The 27,285-nt window shown below is 39.9% G+C and overlaps 1 protein-coding gene across 1 annotated transcript; it reads right to left on the reverse strand.

The window, feature by feature from the left end:
- On the reverse strand, positions 1-27,285 carry TM4SF18 (transmembrane 4 L six family member 18). Its single transcript, XM_061167838.1, has 6 exons — positions 27,026-27,285; positions 26,730-26,923; positions 23,210-23,299; positions 7,459-7,601; positions 1,038-1,218; positions 1-286 (listed from the first exon to the last, which is right to left on the reverse strand). Exons 2-6 carry the CDS (start codon positions 26,904-26,906, stop codon positions 272-274), a joined length of 606 nt encoding a protein of 201 aa, XP_061023821.1. The 5' UTR covers positions 26,907-26,923; positions 27,026-27,285; the 3' UTR covers positions 1-271.

The following is a 27,285-nucleotide window of genomic DNA, read 5'->3' on the forward strand; positions in this document are numbered from 1 at the left end:
ATTAAGTTTTATCTTGTATTCTTATTTATTTTCAGAGCGAAGTTTATTGAAGTTGGATTTATTTGATTTTATTTGATCAAAAAGATATGAACATTTCTGAAGATGCTGACACACATAGCCTTGAAAACATTTTTAAAAGGACAACATTGCAGTGAGGACAGCAAACACCATCCGGAGGGAAAAAAACATCGTTTGAATGTGACCCTCCAGTCCATTCAGGAGACACAGGTGGATGGCCATATCTTGATAAAGAAAAACATTCTTGTCCTTGTCAAATGATTCCAGGCTATAAAAAATGAAGAAAAACAAAGTGAGTAAACTTGACTTGATTAATGATCCATAATCCAAGTAGCAACTTAAATTTATAGTTTACATTCTAAACATGTTAGAACTAGAAAATATCTATTTGAAACTACTAGAAAAGGTATTAACTATTATATGTTGCTAAACAAGATGCAGGATGTCTCATTCTTGATTTCTCTTTAGTCTGAACTTGCTGAATAGTTTTAGCAGTTTCAACCATAATTAAATTAACATTAATATTTTAGCAGATGAAACAGAAGTACTGTCGTTTCAACAGGATAAAGACATATTTCCCTTCTTCAAAACCACTAACAACTCCATAATAAAGAAAGATTATTATGAATAGCTGAATGTAGCAGCATTCAAAAGAGAAGTTACTTCACTGGGATTAGGTTGTGAGCCTTCAACAATTTTATGAACAGGGACATTCTCAATGAATGGCCAGATTTATTTGAGCTTTGAGTTATTTCTACACAGAAATGTTGCTCATTCAAAACACGTGTTGTTTTCACCATGGAACACAGAAGGTGATTTTACAATTATTCCTTTGGTTCAGTCCATTTAGACAAGCCAACAGACAGACTGGAATATAAGAAAAAATTGAGATATTAGAGGCTGAGTAAAGATGAGGGCAGTAGGAATGGAAGGAAAATGATGCAATTCCAAAAAGTCTTTCAGCAAGACACATTGAATCCTGGACCGCGGAGGGACAGATGCCAGTGGGGGTCTGTTACCTGGATAATGACTGAATAGGTTCCACAGAGGGTCTTGGACAGCTGAATGACCACTCTGATGAGGCAGACAACCACTTGAAGCCCACTGAGAACTATGAGAATAGAAAATAAGATGATGTTCCACTCCACTACATGCGCGGGTTCCAGGCACTGAATCCATTCTCTGGAATCTGTAAGGAAACTGAGAGAAGAAGGCGTTTGTCAAATGACGCATGGCCAAGCCTAAAGACTTGGTCCAAGGAAGAAGGCTGCAAGTTGTTGTATGTTTGGGAAATTAATGTGTATGATTAAAAACATAATGTTATTCAACATTAATTAATCTGTCAAATTATCAAATATAAATATTGAACATGGGGTATGCACAGCACTGGACTATGTTTATGGTGATCATGCCTCAGACAATTCTAATTCACTTAGGAGACAAGATGCATACTGATGAATTCAGCGGCAATGAGAAGCTGCACATGTCAACACCAAGAGAGGCAGAGACTGACCATTTCCTAGGAGCCCGAAGTTAGCTTGGGCTCTCAGGAACAGGGCTGAGCTAGCAGTGGATATAAAATAACAGGTGGTAAGACAGCAAAGAGAAAGGATGCTAGTTATTCCTATACTCGGTCCCAAAGTTCTTTGTAACAGTGGTTCTTAAATTTGAGCATGCATGCCTGCATGCTCTGTTGTGTCTGACTCTTTGCGACCCCATGGACTGTATCCTGCCAGGCTCCTCTGTCTGTGGGATTTCCCAGGCAAGAATACTGGAGTGGATGCCATTTCCTTCTCCAGGGGATCTTTCCAACCGAGGGACTGAACCCAAGTCTCTTGTGTCTCTTGCATTACAGGCAGGTTTTTGCTGAGCCACTGGAAAAGAGTGAATTTGAGCATACATCGATTATCTGGAAGGCTTGTGAAAATGCGGACTCCTGGGCCCCAGCCCATAACTTCAGATTCAGAAGGTCTGGATGGGACTGGAGACTTTGTGTTTCTAAGTTCTCAGGTGATGCTGCTGGCCTGGGGTCCACTGTATGTTCTGCAGCTTTTAAGAAGATTGAGCTTATGAAGGGAAAATGCAAAAGACCCAGCAGTTTGATTCATCTAGCTAAGCAGAGGATTCTGAGGATTAAACCATCTTCACTTTAAGATAATCTTAAAACCACGCTGAATTATCCTGACTGACTTTTGCCCACTTCCAGGTCAGTTATGGCCATTAGCATTTCTCCAAATGTGACACGCTTTGTTGAACTAAATTGAAACAAAAACTGATCGCCTCAAAAAAATTAAAAAAAAAATCCCCCAAAGAAAAACAATCAAGTCCAATTTCAGGGCAGAGTTGTTTATAAATATCTTGTTAATAACAAGATGATTTTTCCCAAAGCAGCCATTCAGGCAACCTTGGTGCCAGACAAGTGACACGTAACTCTCCTTCTTCCCTTTCTTCGTTTCCTTTTCTCAGTGTTTTGGGACATTCAGAGGCAATCTTGAAAATTTCTTGATATTGCTAATGGATGTCTCAAGTGGTAAACAGTACCGAATATGGACTCAGAACTCCTGAATCTGTAAGATCTAGGGCTAGGGACTTTACCTCTTCGATCTGGACAATGGGTGTAAAATACCTAACCCTAGGGTTATTGTGAATATTTGATGAGAGGAATGTAGAAATGCTTTGGAATCTATAAAGCATGATGCAGATGTAATTTCCTGTGATCATTTCCCAAGAGCCACTTCATACACCCTCCTAACCCTAGTTCAGTCTCAGGTACTGGGAAAGATAATCACTTCAAGATCCTTTCTCTAGACTGTTCCCAGTCTATCATTTGCACAGATCATCCAACACCTTAAAGGAAGATGACTTGCAAGATTTCTATTTTTATCCTAGGAGATGGTTCTATTTATTTTCCTTGCATAAATAGAGTGAGGCACTAGCAGGAATAGTACACTGGCAGGATCTGGGAAGCAACAGAGAAGTTCGCCCTGATGTTCATTCTTTCCACAATCTCTATACACAGTTTAACACAGCATTTACTTCACTATGTTATAAATATATCCACAGCTATATCTGGGTATCTAGTTCCTCACTAAATAGTGTACTGTGAGAACACTGCAGTGATTTATCCATCTCTGAACAGGCACATCTAAGGTCTAAGGCAGTGCCTGGCATATTGCAAAGATCAACAAATGCTTGTTGAATGGGACTGATTCAGGATCCTCACTGGTCAGGATGCCAATGGCTGAACTTGCCCACCACTTAGCAGATGGAAGACATTACATGGTAAAGAAGGTTATGCAAAGCCATGATTTTAATAATAAAACTTGGCATGTTGACAGATTATTACATTCAATTTGTGCTTTCAGTTCAGTTCAGTCGCTCAGTCGTGTTCAACTCTTTGCGACCCCATGAATCACAGCACGCCAGGCCTCCCTGTCGATCAGCAACTCCCAGAGTTTACTCAAACTCATGTTCATCGAGTTGGTGATGCCATCCAGCCATCTCATCCTCTGTTGTCCCCTTCTCCTACCCTCAATCTTTCCCAGCATCAGGGTCTTTTCCAATGAGTCAGCTCTCCGCATGAGGTGGCCAAAGTATTGGAGTTTCAGCTTCAGCATCAGTCCTTCCAATGAACACCCAGGACTGATCTCCTTTAGGATGGACTGGTTGGATCTCCTTGCAGTCCAAGGGACTCTCAAGAGTCTTCTCCAAAACCACAGTTCAAAAGCATCAATCCTTCGGCACTCAGCTTTCTTCACAGTCCAATTCTCACATCCATACATGACCACTGGAAAAACCGTAGCCTTGACTAAATGGACCTTTGTTGGCAAAGTAATGTCTCTGCTTTTTAATATGCTGTCTAGGTTGGTCATAGCTTTGCTTCCAAGGAGTAAGCGTCTTTTAATTTCATGGCAGCAGTCACCATCTACAGTGATTTTGGAGCCCCAAAAAATAAAGTCTGACAGTTTCCACTGTCTCCCCATCTATTTCCCATGAGGTGATGGGACCAGATGCCATGATCTTAGTTTTCTGAATGTTGAGCTTTAAGCCAACTTTTTCATTCTCCTCTTTCACTTTCATCAAGAGGCTCATTAGTTCTTCTTCGCTTTCTGCCATAAGGGTGGTGTCATCTGCATATCTGAGGTTATTGATATTTCTCTCAGCAATCTTGATTCCAGCTTGTGCTTCTTCCAGCCCAGTGTTTCTCATGATGTACTCTGAATATAAGTTAAATAAGCAGGGTGACAATATACAGCCTTGATGTACTCCTTTTCCTATTTGGAACCAGTCTGTTGTTCCTTGTCCACTTCTAACTGTTGCTTCCTGACCTGTATACAGGTTTCTCAAGAGGCAAGTCAGGTGGTCTGGCATTCCCATCTCCTTCATAATTTTCCACAGTTTATTGTGATCCACACAGTCAAAGGCTCTGGCATAGTCGATAAAGCAGAAATACATGTTTTTCTGGAACTCTCTTGCTTTTTCGATGATCCAGCACATGTTGGCAATCTGATCTCTGGTTTCTCTGCCTTTTCTAAAACCAGTTTGAACATCTGGAAGTTCACTTCTTTTTAATTTTCAATTATGCGAAATGATTATTACCTCCAGTTTACAGAGTCTCGGAGATATCCAGACATTTGTCAAAGGCCATACAGTTTGTAAGTAGAAGATGGGGAGACTTGAACCCAGATTCACAAGCATACAAGCCCTGTGCTCCAAGGCTGTCATCTCAGCAGAATGTTCTCTTAGGTTTGTGTGAATTTCTAGAGGGAAGTGAACCTGTGTGATTTATTTTTGATTCTCTAGCACCTAATCCAAGGCCTGGACATAGTAGGTGCTTAATAAATATTTGTTGAATAAATGTACATACAAATAGCCAGTCTGGGGTGGGGGGGGGGACTTCCCTGGTGGTCCTGTGACTAAGACTCTGAGCTCCTAATGCAGGGGGCCCAGTTGTGATGCCACATGCCGCGAAGAAGATCAAAGATCCTGCAAGGGACAACTAAGGCCTGGCACAACCAAAAAATACATAAAATAAAAATAAATATTTAAAAAAAACTGATTTGGGCAACTTTCACTTTGAAATTGGAGCCTTATTTGGTTTGGTGGTGGGAAAATTTTAAGGGTTTGACAGCATAAAAAATGACTTCTTGTACCCATTGGGACTTTCTACATTAAGGCTCGCTTTCCCGAGCCCCTTCAGTCCCAAAGGAGTGTCTCCTCCAGGTGTTCAGAAGAAACCTGAAATAATTTTCTAGGTTCTCAGACCTGAAGGAGAGTTCTGCTCACAGCATGTGGCAGCTTGTGGAAGCTTTGGAATAAGAGCAACTACGGGCGCAGAAGCAATTATGTTCTCCAGCAGGATGAGGTGACCATGTAAGACCTGAAATGCATGTGAGCTTTGTTTTCCTTTTTAAAATAATTGCTTTTCTACTTTTACTTTTGGCTGCATTAGCTCAGTAGTGGGTCAGTTAGTCGCCCCAGGGCATGTGGGATCTTGGGCTTCCCAGGCGGCTCAGTGGTAAATAATCTACCTGCCAATGCAGGAGATGCAAGAAACTTGGGTTTGATCCCGGGGTCAGGAAGATCTCCTGGAGAAGGGCCTGGCAACACACTGCAGTATTCTCGTCTGGAGAATCTCATGGACAGAGGAGCCTGGTGGGCTACAGTCCATGAGATTACAAAGAATCGGACACGACTCAGCATGTACCCATGTGGGATCTTCGTTCCTAGACCAGGTATCCAACCTATGTCCCCTGCATTGAAAGTTCAGTTCAGTCGCTCGGTCATGTCCGAATCTTTGAGACCCCATGGACTACAGCACGCCAGGCCTCCCTGTCCATCACCAACTCCTGGAGCTTGTTCAAACGCATGTCCATCGAGTCAGTGATGCCATCCAACCATCTCATCCTCTGTCGTCCCCTTCTCCTCCTGCTTTCGATCTTTCCCAGCATCATGGTCTTTTCCAATGAGTCAGTTCTTTGCATCAGGTGGCCAAAATATTGGAGTTTCAGCTTCTGCATCAGTCCTTCCAATGAATATTCAGGACTGATTTCCTTTAGGATGGACTGGTTGGATCTCCTTGCAGTCCAAAGGACTCTCAAGAGTCTTCTCCAACACCACAGTTCAAAAGCATCAATTCTTCGGCACTCAGCTTTCTTTATGGTCCAACTGTCACATCCATACATGACCACTGGAAAAACCATGGCTTTAACTAGACAGACCTTTGTTGGCAAAGTAATGTCTCTGGTTTTTAACATGCTGTCTAGGTTGGTCATAGCTTTTCTTCCAAGGAGCAAGCATCTTTTAATTTCATGGCTGCAGTCACCAACTTCAGTGATTTTGGAGCCCAGAAAAATAAAGTCTGTCACTGTTTGCATCTTTTTGCCATGAAGTGCTGAGACCAGATGCCATGATCTTCGTTTTATGAATGTTAAGTTTTAAGCCAGTTTTTTTCCACTCTCCTCTTTCACTTTCATCAAGAGGCTCTTTAGTTCTTGCCATTGGAAGGCTCTTCCTGCCTTGGAAGGTGGATTCTTAATCACTGGACCACCAGGGCAGTCCCATGGATGAGACTGAACGATAGAGCCAGTCATGGGGAATTGAGAAGAAAGTGTAACCTCCCCAAGGAAAGGTACAGACCCTCCCTCATTTATTCCGTTAGAGTTCTGAGCACAGAATGAGACAGGGAGAGATTCAGTGGATCTCTCCTCTATCTCTGTCTGGGCCCTTCTTCTCGAGCCAAAGGGCCTATGAGTCCAGTACAATGCCAGTGCGAGGCATTCTGTAATCCAGGCTTGGGTCCCTCAGCGCCTGACTGAACTACCAGCCTTCAGAGCAAGACCACCCCTCGCACTCTTCTTGAGGACACACTCAGTAAGCTCCCGGCTGCTTCCACAAACTCCTGCACCCACTGTGTCCTTGGATCTCAGACCGCACTTCGCTGCCCATCCTGCCTGGTTCTACCTCTGTGTGGCTGCTGATGGAATAGCCCCAGATGACACCATCCGAGGGCACTGTGACGCTCTCCCAGCCAAGTCATTGTACATCTGTAAGAGTCTACATTCCAGCGTGCCTTGGTCACAAAATAAGACTGACCTCTCAGAATAACTGAGATCCCCAAAGCTCCAGCAATTGCCAGACCACAGTAACCACGAAGCTGTTCTGCAGTAGAGCAGAAACATGTCTTTCATCTGGAAATGCTCATGACAGCCTCAACATGCTGTCATGCATGTGGCATTAAAAGACTGGAGGAAAAAATAGATATATAAACAATGATCTATGTAGGAACAAATTGGTCAGAATATCAGTAAACTATTAAGAAAATTCTGGACTAAGGTAGACACACAAAATCGCAAAGGGATCACGGAAAGTGAGTATGAGCATGAAGTCACGTGTTCCTGACTTTCAGATATCCTCCCAAATCAGGGAATTATTCCTTACCGTCCTGCAGTGCCTTCAAAGGCATACTCCCAGCCATCAAGGGTACGGCAATATGGGCCTTGAAGAAGGCCCAGAGCAGATATGACCAGGCAGTATCCAGAGAAAGCAATTCCGAGAGCAGAAAAGATCATCGACAGCACTGTCTAAATTAAACACAGAAGGAGGTTAGTGCCACAGAATGAGATAAGAGGATACTGTAAGCAAATGATCAGGTAGGTAACCTTCCCCTACTCATCCAAGCCTAGTGCAGTCTGTGCAATACCAGTGTTCACAGAAAAATAGAAGCATTTAATCCAAACCCACTTGATCTGAAAAATAAGTTTTTTAATGATTTTTTTCCTTGGCATGTCACAGAGAAAATTAGTTAATTTACTAAATTTCTTCCTTGTTTTCCCCTGGAAGTTTGGCATCAAAATAATGATTAATTCATACATGAATACAGTGAAGAGATATGATCAATCAATCTATACTTCTTTATTGAAGACATGTTATTTCCTAGCTAAAGTGGGTTCTCTAAGAATCAAAAGTTATGATCCTTATTTTTCTCTTAAGAAGATGATAATTGAATATCTTCACATATAGTACTATGCAGGGAAATAGCAGGTGTTAGCCTTATTTCCTTGGCATGTCACAGAGAAAATTAGTTAATTTACTGAATTTCTTCCCTTTTTTCTGGAAGTTTGATATCAAAATAATGATCAACTCATACATGAATACAATGAAGAGATGTGTGTCAATCAATCTATACTTCTTTATTGAAGACGTTATTTCCTAGGTAGGGTGGATTCTCTAAGAATCAAAAGTTATGCTCCTTGTATTTCTCTTAAGATCATAATTGAATATCTTCACATATAGGAATATGTAGGGAAATAGCAGGTGCTAGCCTATATGGTCATATTTATACTCAAGTGAGAATGGATTGATGGGGAGCAAAGTGTTTTCATTTGAGTAGAAAGAATGAGCAATGTTCACTGAGATCTATACAAGCTAAGTTGTGAGATTAAGTAGACTGGTCTGCTCTAAAAGGGAATTCCACATCTTTCTCTACAAATGACCTAATTTTGTTCCATTTTATGGCTGAGTAATATTCCCCGTATAAAATAGATAGCTAGTTGGAACATGCTATAAAGGACAGGGAGCTCAGCTTGCTACTCTGTGATGACTAGAGAGTGGGATGGGGGTGCTGAGGGAGCCTCAATATATCCGAGGGAGGGGATATATGCACACATGCACAGCTGATTCACTTCATTGTATAGCAGAAACCAACACAACTTTGTAAAGCAATTATACTCCAGTAAAAAGAATAAGAAGGAATTCCTGCAGGGGAGTAGAGGGGAGAAGTTTATGAAGACCCAATGGGCATCGTGCTGATACTGGGAAAACAGGGTCGACGGGACACAACCCAGTTTATAAAGTGAATGCAGCTTAGGAGATCCAGGCAAAAGATGTCCTTGGATGCTAGGTCAAGGAGATCAGACTTCATCCTGGGCAAGTGGCTTCTCTCCTCCCACAACTTTTCATTAAAAATTTTTCAACTTTACACAGAAGTTGAAAGTATACTACCCTTTACTTAGACTCACCTCTTGTGGCATCTACCATTTTGTGCTTGCTCCTCCTCCCTCCTTCTCTGTAGGTATATGTACATTTATACACACATCAATTTATTTATCTAAATATACATTTATTACATTTTTGTTGCTTAACCATTTGCAAATAGGTTGCAGGTATTGGGATATCTCATCCCTAAACAACAGTACTTATCTTCCAAGAATAATTATATTCTATTACTTGGCAATTGGTTTTCACTTTTTTGTACAGGAGCCAATGAAGGTTTATGCACAAGGTTACATCTCTTTAATTTCCTTTAATCTATACTATTCATACTGACTTTTTTTCTTTCAAGATATTCAATAATTTTTTAAGAGTCCCAGCCAGTTTTCTTGGAGAAAGTCTCACATTTAGGGGTTTTCTGATTGTTTCCTCACAACTGGACTTGGATGAAACATTTTGGCAAGAACACTTGATCTGTGTATGTCCATTATGGGCCTCTCACTGCTACTGATGATGCTAAATTTGATCCTTGGTTAAAGTGGTGTCCTTTGGATCTATAAATGGATATTTTCTACTTTGCAATTAGGAAGTAATTTGCAAGCTAGTACTTAGATACTGTCATATCTTGTTCCCAAAAGACATTTCAATGGATGGATTTGGCATCTACTGACCCTCATACTCACTGATGGCCAATTATCATAATCAGTGGTTGCATTATGTGCTGTGCTTCATCGCCCAGCTGGGTCTGACTCTTTGCGACCCCATGGACTATAGCCCGCCAGGCTTCTCTGCCCATGGGGATTTTCCAGGCAAGAATCCTGGAGTGGGTTGCCATGCCCTCCTCCGGGGGACCTTCCCAACCCAGGAATCGAACTGAGGTCTCCTGCATTGCAGACAGTTTCTTTATCATCTGAGCCACCAGGGAAGCCCAATGCTGCTTTCTAATCCTATCATTTTTCACACATTTGTAAGTTGTCATTTTTTTGCACAGTAGAACTTCTATTTCTTGTTTCTCTTCTCTGCCTCTCTCTTTCTGCTTTATTGTGGACTCATGGATTTTCTAATTCATGATGTTATAACTCATAATTGTTATTATTTTAGGTGCTCAAACAGCCCAAATATGACCAGTGAGAACAGCCCTTCACGCCGATCCCTGGGCCCTTGGACATATGCCTGTCATCCTTGAGCCCATCCGTGCTTTCTGGCACGTGGTATCCCTAGATCTGCAAGGTGGCACCAGTGGTAAAGAATCCACCTGCCCATGCAGGAGATGTGAGTTTTATCCCTGGCGTTGGAAGATTCCCTGGAGAAGGGAATGGCTATCCACTCCAGTATTCTTGCCTGGAGAATCCCATGGAGAGAAGAACCTTGTGGGCTATAGATCGTGGGGTTGCAAAGAGTCAGACACACTGAAGCAACTTAGCATGTAGCCCTGAAATAGCCCTTTTCCCAACAAGCCATAGAATTAGCTTTTGGGCAAGGAAATGACATGAGTCAATAAATTATTTTGGAAACTTCTTATAACAAGGGTGGCCTAACAACCAGAAGTGAGTGAGCCCCAAAGAAGAATTCCATGTGGAGAAAACGTCAAGTCGTGTTGACAAAGACATGCACTGGATGGAAAGACATTAAAGAGCCAATGAGTAGCTAGAGATGGGCTGAAAAAAATTCCAAAGTTTGGGACTTGAATGAAAAAGAGACAGAAATTGGGATGCCAATAAATGTAGTTTGGTTAGGGAGAAAATTTAATTTAGTTTTAAAAATGTTGATTTCAAGTTAGAGTAGGATGGCCAAACAAAAACATAGAGAAGCCAGTTGATAAATTCAAAAGCTACGATCATTAAAAATGAGAAGAAAAAACCTGTGATTTTTGGAACAAAAGTTATCTCAAATTATATTTCTTTCTTTAGAATTATTTGGTGAATGTAACATTGATATCAATAACCTCAGATATGCAGATGGCACCACCCTATGGCAGAAAGTGAAGAAGAACTAAAGAGCCTCTTGATGAAAGCGAAAGAGGAAGGTAAAAAAGTTGGCTTAAAGCTCAACATTCAGAAAACTAAGATCATGGCATCCGGTCTCATCACTTCATGGCAATTAGATGGGGAAACAGTGACTGATTTTATTTTGGGGGGTTCCAAAATCACTGCAGATGGTGACTGTAGCCATGAAATTAAAAGACACTTACTCCTTGGAAGGAAAGTTATGACCAACCTAGACAGCATATTAAAAAGCAGAGACATTACTTTGCCAACAAAGGTCCGTTTAGTCAAGGCTATGGTTTTTCCAGTGGTCATGTATAGATGTGAGAGTTGGACTGTGAAGAAAGCTGAGTGCTGAAGAATTGATGCTTTTGAACTGTGGTGTTGGAGAAGACTCTTGAGAGTCCCTTGGACTGCAAGGAGATCCAACCAGTCCATTCTAAAGGAGATCAGTCCTGGGTGTTCATTGGTGGAACTGATGTTTAAGTGGAAACTCCAATACTTTGGTCACCTGATGCGAAGAGCTGACTCATTGGAAAAGACCCTGATGCTGGGAAAGATTGAAGGCAGGAGGAGAAGGGGACGACAGAAGATGAGATGGTTGGATGGCATCACTGACTCAATGGACATAAGTTTGGGTAAACTCCGGGAGCTGGTGATGGATAGGGAGGCCTGGCGTGCTGCAATTCATGGGGTCACAGAGTCGAACATGACTGAGCAACTGAACTGAACTGAACATTGATACATGATAATTATGGAAAATCAGAAAAAAAAGTATTTTAAAAATGAAAGAAAGAAAGAACAATTATGTTTTGTTTTCCTATTTGATATTAGTGATCTCATCGGCAGCTTCACATAGGATGAAAGCTTTTTTAAATTATGTTTCTCATATTGATTATAATAAAGTTTTGCCTCCTCATAGGATGAAACAAATAGTTATTTTTGCTGTAGATTTCTTTTATACTTTGTAAAAAATATTACCTATTCATCAAAGCCATCTTTGAAAAAGGAAGAAGGATGTTTTCAAAAGACTGAGTTCCTTATTTACCAGATGTAGCCTTAAGCAGTTTGCTGAAAGGATAAGTGGAGAATTTTCTCATTTGCAGAAGTTGCAACCATAGCGTAATACATATATATGTATACATATATAGATTATACTCTAATGAGAGGATACAATTACACAATTAAAGTAGTCTCAAAATAAAGTGGGAATAAGACTCTCTCTGAGTCACAGTCTAATTTTCTATAAAATGTAGATGATGCAGATGGTTATAGCACCTAGGGCTAGTTCAAAAATTAAAGGATAGAATGCATATAAAAGTTATTTGAAAAGTGAACAATATAATCGAAACATTATCTATTATTTCAAGTGCTCTTCTTTGGCCAAGATTTGTTTTCCAAAGATAATGACCCACAGAATGTTGGCAGAAAATGACACTCCACAGAGGCAATGATAGCAACCAAGAAGGTCACGGGGTTCAAGTCATGCTGCTCCAATATATGACATCTTGGCCTATTAATATCTTAAGCTGAAGGTGTTTGAGGAAACAGCAGAAGCAGGAAGTTCACTCTATCTGACCTCCCCCACGTTTTCACCCTTCTTCCTTGAAACAGGTCATAAAACTCCCATGTGAAAAGCACCCTCCTTGCACCAGGAGGAAGGAAGACATTCCTACCATCAGACTGGAAATTTGGGGACAAGAAATCTGTGTAAACTTGTTAAGCTAAACCTTACCTTCCGAGGTACATTTTCACCATTTAGGACTCCTAGCCCAAACCCCTCCGACTTGCCAATTCTCTGCAAATTTATTGTTGTTTCTTTGTCTAAAAGGTATAGAAGCTTCCTACTCTGGTCTTATCTTCAGGTCTTCATTCTTTTGTGTAGACTCCTGTGGAAGTCTCACCAAAACACAGAAATATTTTATAAAATCTGTATGCTTTTCTCAACTTGTCTTTGTCAGTTTAATTTTCAGACCTAGTTAGGGACCCTCAAAAGGTGGAGGAAAACTTCTTTTCTTTCTCACAGTTCCTGTCACCCACCATGGGGTGCCATCTCCTGAGGACACCCTGCTCAATCCTGAGGTTGTAGTCAGAGACCCTAGACCTCTCACATAAGCTGGCAGAAGAATTCTTGCTAAGTTTCTTAGATCTCTACCTGGGTGGACCAGTTGGACAAAGGTGATAAAGATCCATTCCTTTCCAGATTCAGATTGGCAGGAGAAAAGCATTTGTAAGAATTAGTTTTTGAGATTGTGACTCTGATTACAATTTGGTTTTGGGATACTCATTGGTTATTTTTTTTAATATTTATTTTTATTTATTTATTTAGCCATGCTGGGTATTAGTTGCGGCACACAGGGTCCTTGCTCTTCATTGCAGCATGCGGGATCTAGCTCACCGACCAGGGATGAAACCCAGGCTCCCTGCATTGGGACCTCGAAGCCTTAGCCACTGTAGCAACAGGGAAGTCCCCGAATTGGTTATTGATCCTTTCCCTCCCCAAAACAGGTATTGCTTTCCTGATTGTCTCTTGTTTTGTGTCCTCAAAACTTGGCTTGGCTTTCTGCCCACCGGGGCATGCAAATGTCAGTTCCTGCTTTTGCAGACAGCCAAATGTCAGATCATAAGCCCTGTAAGTATGACTGTACAGAAATGTGATTGTGCCCAATTTGTGGCTAGCATCCTCCCAGCTGCTCTTTGGAGAGATTGTCTAAGTCTTTTTTCTTTTGGCTATTGTATAGTCAGGCCCCTCAAGATGGCCTTTCTTTTGCTGTCTGTACATTTCCTGTTCAACCAGCGCCTGCTTCACCTACACCTTACTGGCAAGACTGACCGTCCTATGTACTTGCCTCAGGCCTCAGTTAATGACTGTTCTTATTAAAGGACCAGTGAGAGGCGTGCCCTTCTGATGGTTTCCCTGGTAACTAATGAGCCAACTGACGTAAATTCCACTATAGCTGGCAAACTCCCCCCGCCCCCACCACCCCAGGGAGTGAAGACTGCCACCATATCCTGCCTGCCGTCCACTGCACATGGATGGGGGGGAGTGTCACTCCAGGACCTTGCTTCAAGGGTGTAAGGGCCCCCATCCCTTAAATCTCTAATGTCTCAGCTGCTGACTCCAGGAGCTCTCCTCTGTCTTGAAGCTTGTAGGCCTGTGGGGTGTAGCCCAACAGCCATCTTTGGAAGAGGTGTTGGATCTTAGAAGGCTTTATCTCTTATACGCTATTTAGGGACATCTTTTGTGCCCATGGGCTTCCATGGTGGCTCAGACGATAAAGAACCTGCCTTCAATGCTTGAGACTGGGGCTCGATCCCAGGGTTGGGAAGATCCCCTGGACAAGGGAATGGCTACCCACTGCAGTATTCTGACCTGGAGAATTCCATGGACTGAGGAGCCTGGCAGACTATAGTTCATGGGGTCGCAGAGAGTCAGACACGACTGAGCAGCTTTCACATTTGTGCCCATGCTTGAGTGCTGACTTTGAGTCACTTGATAAGTATACCTTTGGTTTAAACACTTGAAACGTTTTTTTAAAACGTTGTATGGTTAGAAGCTGGCTGAATTGGAGGTTGATATTCAGAGATTGATAGAAACTTTTTTAAAAAAGCTTTCTCTCCTAAGTGGCAATAACGCTCTGAACTCACAGGAAAAGAAAACATGCGGAAGGCTTTGTAGAATGATTTATGAAAATGTTCCAAACACACGCAGATCTAAATCTAGAACACAGAGATATTTCCATTTGCATCATAGCTGGAAATCGTCTCCCTGATTTAAGGAAACAACTTGAGGATAATGTAGTCTAATGGGCAGGTCAGCCTCTTGCTGTCATTCAGGCTACAAATCAACTCTTCAAGGAATGAAAATGCAATTGTCCTTGTCTCACAAACTGAGTCTTTACAAAACCAGAAATGCAGCTGTAAAACCAAAAGTTCACCAAACCTAACCAATCCCCAAGCCTCTTCTAACACAAGATGTTGGCAGAAATTATGAAAAATAAGAAACAGTTATAAGAGACATTATGAAAGACTGGAAACAGAACAGTTCTGCACTTAAGAAAAAGAAGAAAAAATTTAAGCAGGGTTACCCCAGTCCTCTGATAATAGACAAATATGTCCTAAAACTCCGTCTGAGAGAAACCTATATCTTTTCTCTGTCCCTCAGAGGTTACTCTTACCATGTCATTGAAATGTAAACATCCCAGGAGACAGCTAAACCACTGTTCACAACCATCTGAGTTGAAGGGAAAAAAGGAAGAGACCTAAAAAAATCAAGCTATTATGAAAGCTTCCTGACTCAAAATCTAGCCCACAGTCCCCATAAGTTTACTTGTCAAAGGCAGGTACAAATCTTAAAAGTGATCTCTGCTGGTATCAGTAAAAAGCTTTGGATATAAGAATGGAAAACCATAACTTGTTTTATCTGCACTTGAAGAATTATAGAAAAATTTGGATTCTTCTGTAAACTAATGAGTTTTGTATTAAGGTGCCTGACACATGGCTAAAATTTTAAAAACAAAAGCTATAAGATCTCTATTTGTGTCTGTCTATATGCTTATTTGGACTTCCCAGGTAGAGCTGGTGGTAGAGAACCCGCCTGCCAAACCAGAAGACTTAAGAGACATAGGTTCCATTCCTGAGTCAGGAAGATCTCCTGGAGGAGGGCATAGCAACCTACTCCAGTATTCTTGCCTGGAGAATCCCCATGGACTGAGGAGCCTGGCGGGCTACAGTCCATGGGGTCACAAAGAGTCAGATACCACTGAAGCAATTTAGGACACACATAGGCCCATATGCTTGCTTCTTCCATGTGTGTATGTTATAGGGACTTCTCTTGTGGTCCAGTGGCTAAGAATTCACCTGCCAATACAGGGGCCACGGGTTCAATCCCTGGTCTGGGAACTAAGATCCCACATGCCGCAGGGCAACTAAGCAGTGGGCGACAATTACTGAGCCCATGAGCAACCACAAAGAAACGAGAAAAAAATGAGAACGCCCTCACACAGCAACAAAGAGCCATGCGCTGCGAATAAGACCCACTATGGCCAAAAACAAATAAGTTTTAAAAATAATAAAAATTTTAAAAATATATTTATGTTATAGTTGTACAATATTTTCCTACCTCCCAATGGTATCACCAAATTAATTTGTAAAATCTCTCAAAGTTCTATTCAAATTAATGTAGAGATAAGAAGTTAAGTTTACTTAAACTCTCAAAAATATAAAAACCGATCCAAAGCTTCAGTCTTGATCTGGAATAATCTGGTAAATAAAGCTAGTTTTTACTTATTTTTAAAAATTTATTTTTACCTGGAGGAAAATTGCTTGACAATGTTATGTTGGCTTCTGCCATACAACAACAGGAATCAGGCGTGAGTACACGTATATCCTCTCCCTCCGGAACCTCCCTCCCACCCCTCCCCTATCCTACCCCTGTAGGTAGTCACAGAGCACTTGCTTGAGCTCCCTGTGTTATATAGCAACTTCCCATCAATAAAGCTAGCTTTTAAATTGTTGAAAAATTTTTAAAAAGGCATGTCTTTAGAGTTGTCAGCATTAAATATAATGCAGTCATACAATATTTTTCTACCTAGGTGAAACAACCATACTAATCTGTACTAGATGTTTAAGATGATACAACTATAAATTCAGCCTAAAACCAAAACAAATTAAAAAAGTGAATTGTTTAACGTTTGCCGAGCACAGTAGTTAAGAAAAAAGAGAGAGAAGTTGTATGATTAATTTTTAGGTGCTTTGTTTCTATGATTCTTATGTTTGCTTAATATATATATGTTATAAAATTTGTCAACCAGAAAAATAATAATAGCTAACTTTGTCTAGCGTCTCATAAAATTTTTATGAATAACCTAAGCATGATTAAGAACAAGTGAATTAAATAAATGTATGATAAAAGTTTATAAATAAACTTTTCAACACTAATTATGTTTTATAAAATGTCTACTTTAAAATAGCTTCCTCCCCGAATAGGAAGATTAAGGGAGATTAAGATTTACAAACTTCCAGCTGAAAAATAAATTAGTCACAGCTGAGATATACAGCAAAAGAAAACAAAAAACTTCCTAAATCTTTTTGCTAACTTGAAACTTTAAAGTTATAAGTTAAGAGATAGAAATTAATTAGATATCTAGATCATTTCTGAATAAGATATACTGAAACGTTAATTACTGAACATAAGTTTGCTTGCTTTTTTCTTCCTATTACAGTGGAAATAAAAACATTTGAGCTTGTAGGTGAACACGTCTTGTGCCACATTGAAAAAATGTATTAATATTATGAGGGAATGTATAATTCCAGAAATTATGACATAATATGATATACTCACAAACTTTCCAATCAATAGAATGTTGATATGTAACAGTTCATAATTGCTTACTTCTTAGTTTACACTAGAAATTAAATTTTCTAAAGGTTAAGAATTCTAATTAACATATATAATTAAAGTTTGGTTCAGTCATGTCCGACTCTTTGTGACCCCATGGACTGCCGCACGCCAGGCTTCCTGTCCATCACCAACTCCCAAAGCCTACTCAATCAAAGTTACTAGAAGAAATAAAGGAATGACTCTGTATGGAAGGAAAGTGGGATGTGCTTTTGATTAAAGGTATGAGTTATAGAGATGAGTTTTTGTTAAGGGAAAAGAGTAATTCCAAATAAAATAATTGGTTGTTTCAGAAAGCGGAAGAGGAGAAAAAAGGACAAATTGGCTGAATATAGAGAGTTGAAAAGAGAGAGAGAGGAAATTTTATGCGGTCAATTTGGCTTGAAAAGTTGTTGTTGTTTCACTAGGTCGTGTCTGACTCTTGGCAACCCCACGAACTGTAGCCCACCCGGCTCTCCTGTCCATGGGATTTCCCAGGCAAGAATACTGAAGTGGGCTGCCATTTCCTTCTCCAAAGGGTCTTCCGGGGCCAGAGATCAGGAACCTGTGTCTCCTGCTTGGCAGACAGATTCTTCACCAATGAGCCACCTGGCAAGCCCCCAGTGTCAAAAGTACATGGATGGAAGGCTAGAATGGGGTCTTATCCCAAATTTTATTGGACTGTTGGTCTCCTCTTGATTAGAAATCATGAAAGGTGTTTAACCTTTTGTGTAATCTACCCAGAAGCAAAGATTTTGTGTTTTATCAAAATAATTTCCTGGGCTTCATGTTGTTTTTACCACATCTTTGATTATTTAAGGCAACAGAGTCTTCATTAGAGTCAAAGGTTTTTGCTTGTTTGTCTGTTTTGTCTTACAACTATGTAACTTTCTGTATTTACCTTTGAAATTGTTTATCTTTAGTGAAATGGATCACAAGTATTGTTTCACAGTGACTTGTGATCATATTAATATTTGATATTTTTGACAAATTTACCCAAAATCACTTTCTAAAGTCTTTTTGACCTCCAACTAAATTTGGGATTTTCCAGAGGACCAGTGAAACGTCTCTATAATATATTTTCTCTTTCCTTAAAAAAAGAGAGAGAAGGAGAGGGAGAGAATAATTAGATTTACTTGATATATTAAATTACATAGGAAGCTTTGTCAAATAAGAAGTGATTTTTAACCTTTCTAAGTTATATTTGTAGGGTGCGTGTTACTAATGTAAATGTTCCACGAATTATATGGCATTCCTAGAAAGGTATGTCCTAATACAATGTGTGTGTGTGTGTGCTCAGTCATGTCTGACTCTTTCTGATCCCATGGACTCTAGCCTGCCAGGCTCCTCTGTCCCTGGGATTTCCCAGGCAAGAATACTACAGTGGATAACCACTTCCTCCTCCAAGGGATCTTCCCAACCCAGGGATCAAACCTGAATCTCCTGCATTGGCAGGCGTCTTCTTATACCACTAGTGCCGCCTGGGGAGCCCCAGTATAATGTTATCAGTCATGATTCTAGTTATTATCTTAAAATGTTGTATGTCTCAGAAATAATCAAAGTTTATTGTCTTTTGTATTATGTTAAACTCTTATTAGGGCTTCCCTGATGGCTCGATGGATAAAGAATTCATCTGCAACACAGGAGATGTGGGCTCAGTCCTTGGCCAGAAAGATTCCCTGAAGGAGAAAAGGAGAACCCACTCCAGTATTCTTGCGTGAAAAGTTCCACGGACAGAGGAGCCTGGTGGGCTACAGGCCAAAGGGTCCCAGAGAGTAGTTGGACATGACTGAATAAGTAAGCACACAAAAACTCTCATCAGGTCTTTGACCATGGCCATTTTAAAGACTTTTGTCATTTACAGAGAGTCATTGTTCTATTCTGATGCTTTTGCAGAAGTGTTTATTTTCAAGGAGATTCATAGAAAGAATGCTAACAAGTACAGGTTTGTGATAACTTTAACAGCATATCACTGAACTGAGTAAAACTTTCCAAAACTCTTATACAACTGATGGATCCATAAAATGGTTAACACAAGGCCATGCAGAAGAAAAATTAAGTACGTGGAACTGATGAGTTATAATTGTTTATTACTTTCTCTTTAAAATACTGCTGGTTCCTTAATCTTTTGCTCTCCATATTTAAGGAAACTGTTTACTCTTTTCTCTTCAGCTATCTATGTCTTAGAGCAATTTGGTAAAGTATACCTTTATGAACAAAGATGAAATAATTACTTTATCTTCCTACCTGATCCCTCCAAAATTTGAAAACTCTTAGTGACTATTTTTATTTTTCTGGCAATATAATTATTTGCATAAGTTCAATAAGAATCTGCTCTTCTTTAACATGACACAGTTGGAAACCTTGGTTATATTACCAAGGCTTTGACTAGAATGTCGTGTTTGAGAATGTGCATGGAATTATATGTGACCAGACAACTTTAAGGAACTAAGGTTGACTTTATGGAGCCAATGAAGCCCCTTGGAAACAGTGGCCTGGTACCTTGCTTACAGGATTCCCAGCGGCTTTAGCAGGTGGGTAAGGAAAGTCACTTCCTGGCAGGTGCAGAAATCTCACGATATTTGGGGGACCTAAAGAAGAAAGACATTAACTCAAATCTATGGGAATTTTACAGAAAGTCTGATGGCAATCCTTGGCTTGTCTTCCTAGCCTGGGGAGAGGATTAGAAAAGTCTCATCCGAGGTTCCTTATGAAAAGTTCCAGCAAAGAGGACATTAAAAGAGCCTATATGGTCATCACTATTCTTGCTGAACTTATGTAAATAATCAGGCCAAGTTTAATGTAACTAGACTTATTTCATAAATGAATTAGTCTTTGGCTGTCTCTGATAGAAATGAGGGTGATTGTATAGAAAAAAATGGAAAATCATAGGAAAATCATAACAAACTTTGTGGCTATCAGATTCTAGTCTTATTCATTGTCTTTGAGTTTTCATTATCCACCTATACACTGGATTGGATCCTAAATTCTTTTAGTTTCTTTCAATTTCTGGCTACAATTCCCCAGATTAAGGTTTCCAAATTTTTCTTCCACCCTTCTTCTGACTTGGAATCGTTAAGAACTAAAACTTCCCCTTTTCTAAAACTGGACAAGCTAAAGCTAGGCAACTTGATATAAATTTTAGAGAAAACGCCACAATAGCTCATGTTAGGCAATCAGGCCCTGTTGCTGTGTGAACCTCTCAGAAAGTTCAGCAGAGCCCGTGATGACTTTCCCAGAGACGTCCAAGCTGTGAAGCGGAAAGCTCTGTCAGAGTTTTCCCGGCTCTCACTCCATCAGAGTTTCAACAACTAGAACTTCTCAGTTAGAGACCTTCTCAACTGGCCACACTCGGGACTCAGAAACTGAGTTCATAGTTCATTCTGGCTATTAACTTTTTGTTTGTTTTCATGCGAGTGCCCAGGACTGAGAGACTGATTCATTGGGTTATTGGACAATTCATGCCCTCAGTTTCTGGACTGTGAAACTTCTTCAGGGAAGTTTCAGACAGAAGAATAATGGGGTTGAGGACACACTACCCCAAAATACGGCACCTTGGCACATTAATATCTTAAGCTGAAGGAGTTTGAGGAGACCACAGAAGCAGAATGTTGACTCAGACCTTCCCTACCCTCTCACCCCTCTTCCCTGAAACAAGTCATGTAACACCCAGGTGAGAGGTACCATCTCTGAGCCAGGAGGAAACATTCTTATTACCAGAGTCTGAAATTTGGGGTCAAGAAATCTGTACTAATAAACCTTTGTCTTCCTAGTTACTTCTTCACCTTTCTCTATCCTAACCCAAATCTCTCTGTCTTAGTCATTCTTCACAATTTTATTACTTTGTCTAAAAAGTTTAGAAGCTTGCTCTTTTAGTCACATGTTCAGGTCTTCATTCTCTTATGAAAATCACCATATACATGTAAAAATTCAATATAATTTGTATGCTTTTCTCACGTTAATCTGTCATCAGTTTAATTCTCAGACCCAACCAGGGATCCTAAGAGGGCTGGGGAAAACTTCCTTCTCCTCTACAAAATAAATCTTGGCTGACCTAAATTTCCACTCTAGAGCTTCAGAAGTTACAAACTGCTTCAGGCCCAAATTTGGCCTGCAAGGTGTGTTTAAATGAGAATTAATTGCCAACATTTTATAATTGTAAGTGTTACTTAAAAACTCTATATTTCCACTTCCTGTTGAAAGCTGAGCATTACTGCCCAGTGTTGCAGTGGTAGCCCCTGGTTGGATCTGAGCAGCGGGCCCCTCTCCTCCTTAAAGACAAAATTTGCTCTAAAGTCTACAGCCTCGCATATTTCATCGTTATCAAATACTTGGCATCTGGGAGCACATCAGTTGGGATCCCTATTCTAGATCATACTTTGAAAGAACCAAGCAGGGAATCCAAGGAATTCTTTCTCCCTTCCTCCTGCTCTTCTCACTGAGAGGCCAGTCGTCTCATGCAATATCAATTATAAGACAGTATCAAAACGTTACACTATTTCTAGCATCAATTTGTGCTGGAGATGGTAATAATGAGTTAAGGCAAACTGACCACATGGATTTTTATTAGATACATAATGGTACAAACATTTATTATCTAGAAATTTCCTGAGTATCATACGTTAAAATTTACTTGAATCCATTGCTTCACCGAAACAATTCTGAAAACTTTTCTGTAGTATCATACCAGCAATTACTGAGGGTTGTTTGAGTCAATTGGTTAAGAAAATAGACCCACAGAGGGAACATATTTCAGTCTTCTAACTCTTCCTCCACAAGAGGCACAGTGGTAAATTAAACAACGAATTCAATCTTTCAAAAGCAACAGTCAAGGAAAGCAAGCCACACAATCTTTTCTGCACATTTAAATTTGATTGCACCTGGGACCAACTAAGTCAGGGTCCCTGGAGGTGGGATTCTAACACCAAGCTCCCAGATCATTGCAGTGTACAGCCATTGTGTAGAACCATTGTTGCAAAGAATGCCTCCAAGACCTCTGGTAAAGCTCCTCCTAGTTAATGAATCATATTCTCTTTGAGTCACAAGTGACTTATCTATAAGAAAGGAATAGCAATAATATAATTCACTGAGTAAATGTGAACGAACTGTGAAGTGTTATGCAAATATGAATAAATGATAATGAACATGAGGAGGGGAAGTTGGATAATGGTGGAAATACAGGAGCCCAGCACCTACTTGTTGAGCATAAGCTTAGAAAATGTGGTTGTATTATTCTCTCTTGATTCTATTTTAATTATTTTTAAAGTTCCAATTTAAAAATGTACATAATACATACAGGGATAAATCTCACGCTGCTTGGAAGGAACCAGACACAGAAGATGAATATTCTGTGATTCCATTTATATAGAATACAAACTAATCTATAATGATAAAAAGCAGATTAAAGGTTAATCTTTGGGGGATGATGGAAATGTTCCATCTCTTGACTATGATGGTAGTTTCATGGGTGGAGTTAACTGTCAAAACTCATGGAATTTTGCACTTTTCATTGAAGCCATTTACTGTTTGTAAATTAGCCTCTCTAAACTTGATAAGGGGAAAAATAGACTCACAGAAACCCAGTTAGGAAGAGGTAGTATTATATTCTAACTTCATGTATCTTTAAATCTTGAATTTCTAGAAGAATATAAGCAGAACAAAAGTGGAGGAAAAGTGTATGCAAAGTAGAAGATAATTTTTGCGGAAGGAAACTCTTGGACTCTGAAATGAAAGGACATGGAAAGGGTACAATAGTGTCAGTATCCTTGTGTTTCTGAGTGAGAGGAAAGAAAGTCAGAGCCCACTCAACTGTCCTCAAAATACTGTTTGCTCTTACCATGTATTTTTTGCTGCAGTTTTCACTCTGGCAACATTTATAGTTGTCGTCATTCTCCAATACAAGAAGAACTGCTGCTACTACAAGCATCTATAGTAAGGAAGAGAAAAAATATAAGAAATGGAATACAGTTTGCATTCAAGCTCATAACCAGAACTCGATGTTTCAGAGCATAGACTCTGGGATCTGGTAGATCTGGGTTCATATCCCAGCTCTTCCACTTAATAGCTGTGTAAACTTGAGAGTCCTTTCCTAGAAAATGGTGCTGAGAACTCACCTCCTTAGATTATTATAAGGTATTGCATGTAAAATTTTAAATAGAGTGCTTGATTTATAACAAGTGACTGATAAATATTGGCTATTATTATCATGGTTATCAACTATGAAAGGCTAATGATTGGACTGCCCTGGCAGGCTAACGGTTGGGAATCTGTCTGCCAATGCAGGGAACATGGGTTTTATCCTGGCTCTGGGCAGATTCCACATGGCCCAGGACAACTAAGGCCATGGGTCTCAACATGAGAGGCCATTACTGTGAGAAGCCTATGCACTGCGACAAGAGAGTATCCCCCACTTGCCACAAGTAGAGAAAGCATGCATGTCACAAGGAAGACCCAGCACTGCTGCTGCTGCTGAGTCACTTCAGTCATGTCCGACTCTGTGTGACCCCGTAGACAGGAGCCCACCAGGCTCCCCCGTCCCTGGGATTCTCCAGGCAAGAACACTGGAGTGGGTTGCCATTTCCTTCTCCAATGCAGGAAAGTGAGAAGTGAAAGTGAAATCGCTCAGTCGTGTCCAACTCTCAGCGGCCCCATGGACTGCAGCCCACCAGGCTCCTCCATACATGGGATTCTCCAGGCAAGAGTACTGGCACAGTAAAAATTAAATAACTAAAATTTTAAAAATAAATAAACAAAACTTTAAAGAAACAATGATTAAGTAGGAATAAATAATATGGACATGAGTTTACCATTCTCTGTAGCAAACCTACACTTCTTACTGACTCGGTTGTAGAACAAAGGAAAACCATCCTCCAGACCTTGGCATTTTCCATCCTCTTTCCACTTTCTGCCCTCTGAGAAGGCAGGTGAAAGGTATGGTTAATCTGAAACTAAATCTCTTAATCCAAAGAAAAGTACATTCAGATCATCTCAGATTCAAATTTTCCAACGTATTTTGCCTGTAACAACAAACTGAGAGAATTCAGTGTATTCTACTTCCCTTTCTTGGTATCTTAAGCAAAAGATTTAAGGTCTGGAAAGAACATGGATTTCTTTATATTACAGTTATTGGTTTGGCCAAGTATGAGTCGTGAATTGTTTCTGGCAAATTCTACACCTATCCTTTTGTCCCACTGTTCAGTACTGAATCTTGCAGCAGAGTTAGCCCATTGTTAGTTTACTGCTTGGAGTGAGCATTCCCAGTTTCCAAATTCCTTCAGCCCATCATCTATTTACCTATGCACTTAATTATTTATCTATATTCCTCTCTTTTCTCCTAAAAGGATTTGCTCTTGAAAGAGTATTTTTCAAGAAGTCATAAACAGTGAAAAATAGAAAATAGGTTCTTTTCACAGTTTTTAATTTTACATGGACTATAAGCAAAAGTTAGCCCTATATTCCCCTTCTTTCAACACCGTTAGTTATCACAGTTTCAAAGAGATTCTGGTTTAACTTTAATAATGCCTTGCAAAGCTCCTGTTTATTACAATTATGTATTGAGAGAAAGAATGGCAAGATGAGACACAGTAAATTAGGTGCCAAAATCAGCTTCATTACAATACTGTTAGAAATAATTAAACCTAAACCCTGGAGTCCTGTGTCAAAGCAGAAACACAGGCATGTTCTGTGTTGAAAGAGAAACTGCTTTCTCTTTTTATTGTCAAGTATAACTGCAGTACAGAGGACTCAAGAATAACGGAGGAAAATCACCAAAAATTCCACTTGCTCGTGTTTTAGCTATTTACTCCCACATGTGTGTATCTTATATAGCTGCAACCATAATGTATTCACAGTTTTGTTATATCTGTTTTCCTTAACACAAAATAATATGCACTTGTCCACATTGTTACATGTTCATAATTACAACTTTCATCAGTTATGAAATTAATAGACCATGATTTATTTGGCCATGTCTGTACTATGATGCTTCTAGCTTTTTGCTATTGTAAATAATGCTGACGGGCTACAGTCCGTGGGGTCGCGGAGAGTCGGACACCGTTGAGGTGACTGAGCACATGCATGCAGATGGTGCTGCCATAGGCTTCTGTGTATACGTTTCTTTCCTTATTTTGGACTATCTCCTCAGAGTGAATTCTCAGATTTAGGATCACTGAGTCAAAAGACAAGCATTTTCACAGATCTTAATATATCATATCATTTCTCCAAAAGGCTTACATTTATTTATAGTATCGCCATGAACATCAATTATATACCTAGCATGTAGCACCTGCAGTAGCACTGGGTATTAATAATTCAAAGTTTATTAATTTAATGTGAAAGTGGTAACTAAATGAAACCATTTTTCAGCATAGCTATTCAAATTTTACAAAATTAAACACCCACAAAGGTGTAGAGATAGACTACAATGGATTTTCTTTTCTGTTATTATTAGTGTAGGAAAGTTACAGCACACAGTGTGGGAGTTTTTAGAAATGATATGACCAGGAAAAATGTCTTTTCCTCTGAAACGCCAACATGATTTATTACCAGTTTGTTTTTAAACAGCACAAAGTCATCAGGAAAACGTTCATGGATTCTTACTGTAGATACCTTGATTTCGTTTTCAAAAACACCCACTATCATTAGGGATATAATGTCAGACAATTTAATGATGGTATGGCCCATCCTTCATTCAGTATTAATAATCATGATAGTCACTGGCTGCCTACAACATGTCAGTCTCTGTCCTGGGCATTTCGTACATGAGATTTTATTTAATCCCCACAATTTCCCTGAAAAGTAAATGTCATCATTCACATTCTTCAAATGAGGACACAGAGGCCCAAAGACATCGAGTAGCTTGCTTTAAAGTCTCATGACACAAATGGCAGAGCTTAGGCTGGAACTCAAGTTTGTCTGAATCTTCAAGTTTATGCCTTTTCCATGGTCTCAATAACCCTCCAAGCTAGTGAAACCATGAGTGTAAATAGAAAATCCATTCTGGAAAAGGGCAGTGCTACTGGAGATTAAATACCATAAGTTCATATACAACTTTCATGAGGACATAATATTATGTCCACAGCTTTCATGAGGACATAATATTTCTACGACCCACCAACTTTTAATAGGACTAATTTCCTGCATTGCTGAAGCTATATAAATAAGCAGTTTATTGAAAACAAAGCTACCTTCCAAGTCCTCACAGACTTCCTGCCTTTTTATCCCCATCCATCTTCCAAATCTCAAACCCAGGATTCATAGAATGATTTTCCCATGATTCATCATTTTCACTAGGAACAAGTTAATTCTTAGTAAAAACTCCCCTTCAGCAATCCCAAGTTCTCCAAAGTTACACTTACCATGATACCTGAGAAACAGATTCCTTCAAAATACCAGACGTAGTTGGTGAGTTTATTGCTGGATGCATAGGAAGCTTGCCCATTGGGGAAATACAATAATATGTTCACAATTATACTCCAAAGTGCAAGAGGAATCAGCAAACTACTCAGGCAGCTTCCGCATTTCCGAGACCCCATTCTACCCTGCTCAGAACCTGCAGGAGATTTCAAGAGTGTAGAATTACATCAAGCCTGATTTGTTTTGTTTTCCCCCCTACCTGTCTTTTTTTTTTTTTTTTTCTTCCAAGATTACCTACCACTTTCTGGGTCAGAGCCCTTCAGTTCATATTCATGAGGAGCCAGGACTCGGACAGAAACGCAGCCCAGGATCTTGTCGATGTGGAAATAGTGGTTTACTGTCTGGAGAACAATAAACAAAGATCGACTGGCTGAGGAGCTGAGCTGGTCTTCCTCCTGTGCCAAAGGAATGCGATGCTTTCACCGCTTTTTAAAATAAGTCATTTTCCTCTGAGTTAGAGCGCTCAAGACGGAACCCTGAGCGTGTTTGCAGAAGGAA

The sequence above is a fragment of the Dama dama genome, chromosome 19 (genome assembly GCF_033118175.1).
Source record: "Dama dama isolate Ldn47 chromosome 19, ASM3311817v1, whole genome shotgun sequence".
Classification (NCBI taxonomy): Eukaryota; Metazoa; Chordata; class Mammalia; order Artiodactyla; family Cervidae; genus Dama; species Dama dama.

What these genes read in the sequence shown, in the direction of transcription:
- TM4SF18 (XM_061167838.1), bottom strand. Translation starts at nt 26,906, where the DNA reads ATGGGGTCTCGGAAATGCGGAAGCTGCCTGAGTAGTTTGCTGATTCCT. An exon ending in ACTGCAGCAAAAAATACATG is followed by an intron (nt 7,602 to 23,209) that starts GTAAGAGCAAAC and finishes TGTTTAATTTAG; the next exon opens with ACAGTGCTGTCGATGATCTT. An exon ending in TTTGAAGGCACTGCAGGACG is followed by an intron (nt 1,219 to 7,458) that starts GTAAGGAATAAT and finishes TTCTTCTCTCAG; the next exon opens with TTTCCTTACAGATTCCAGAG.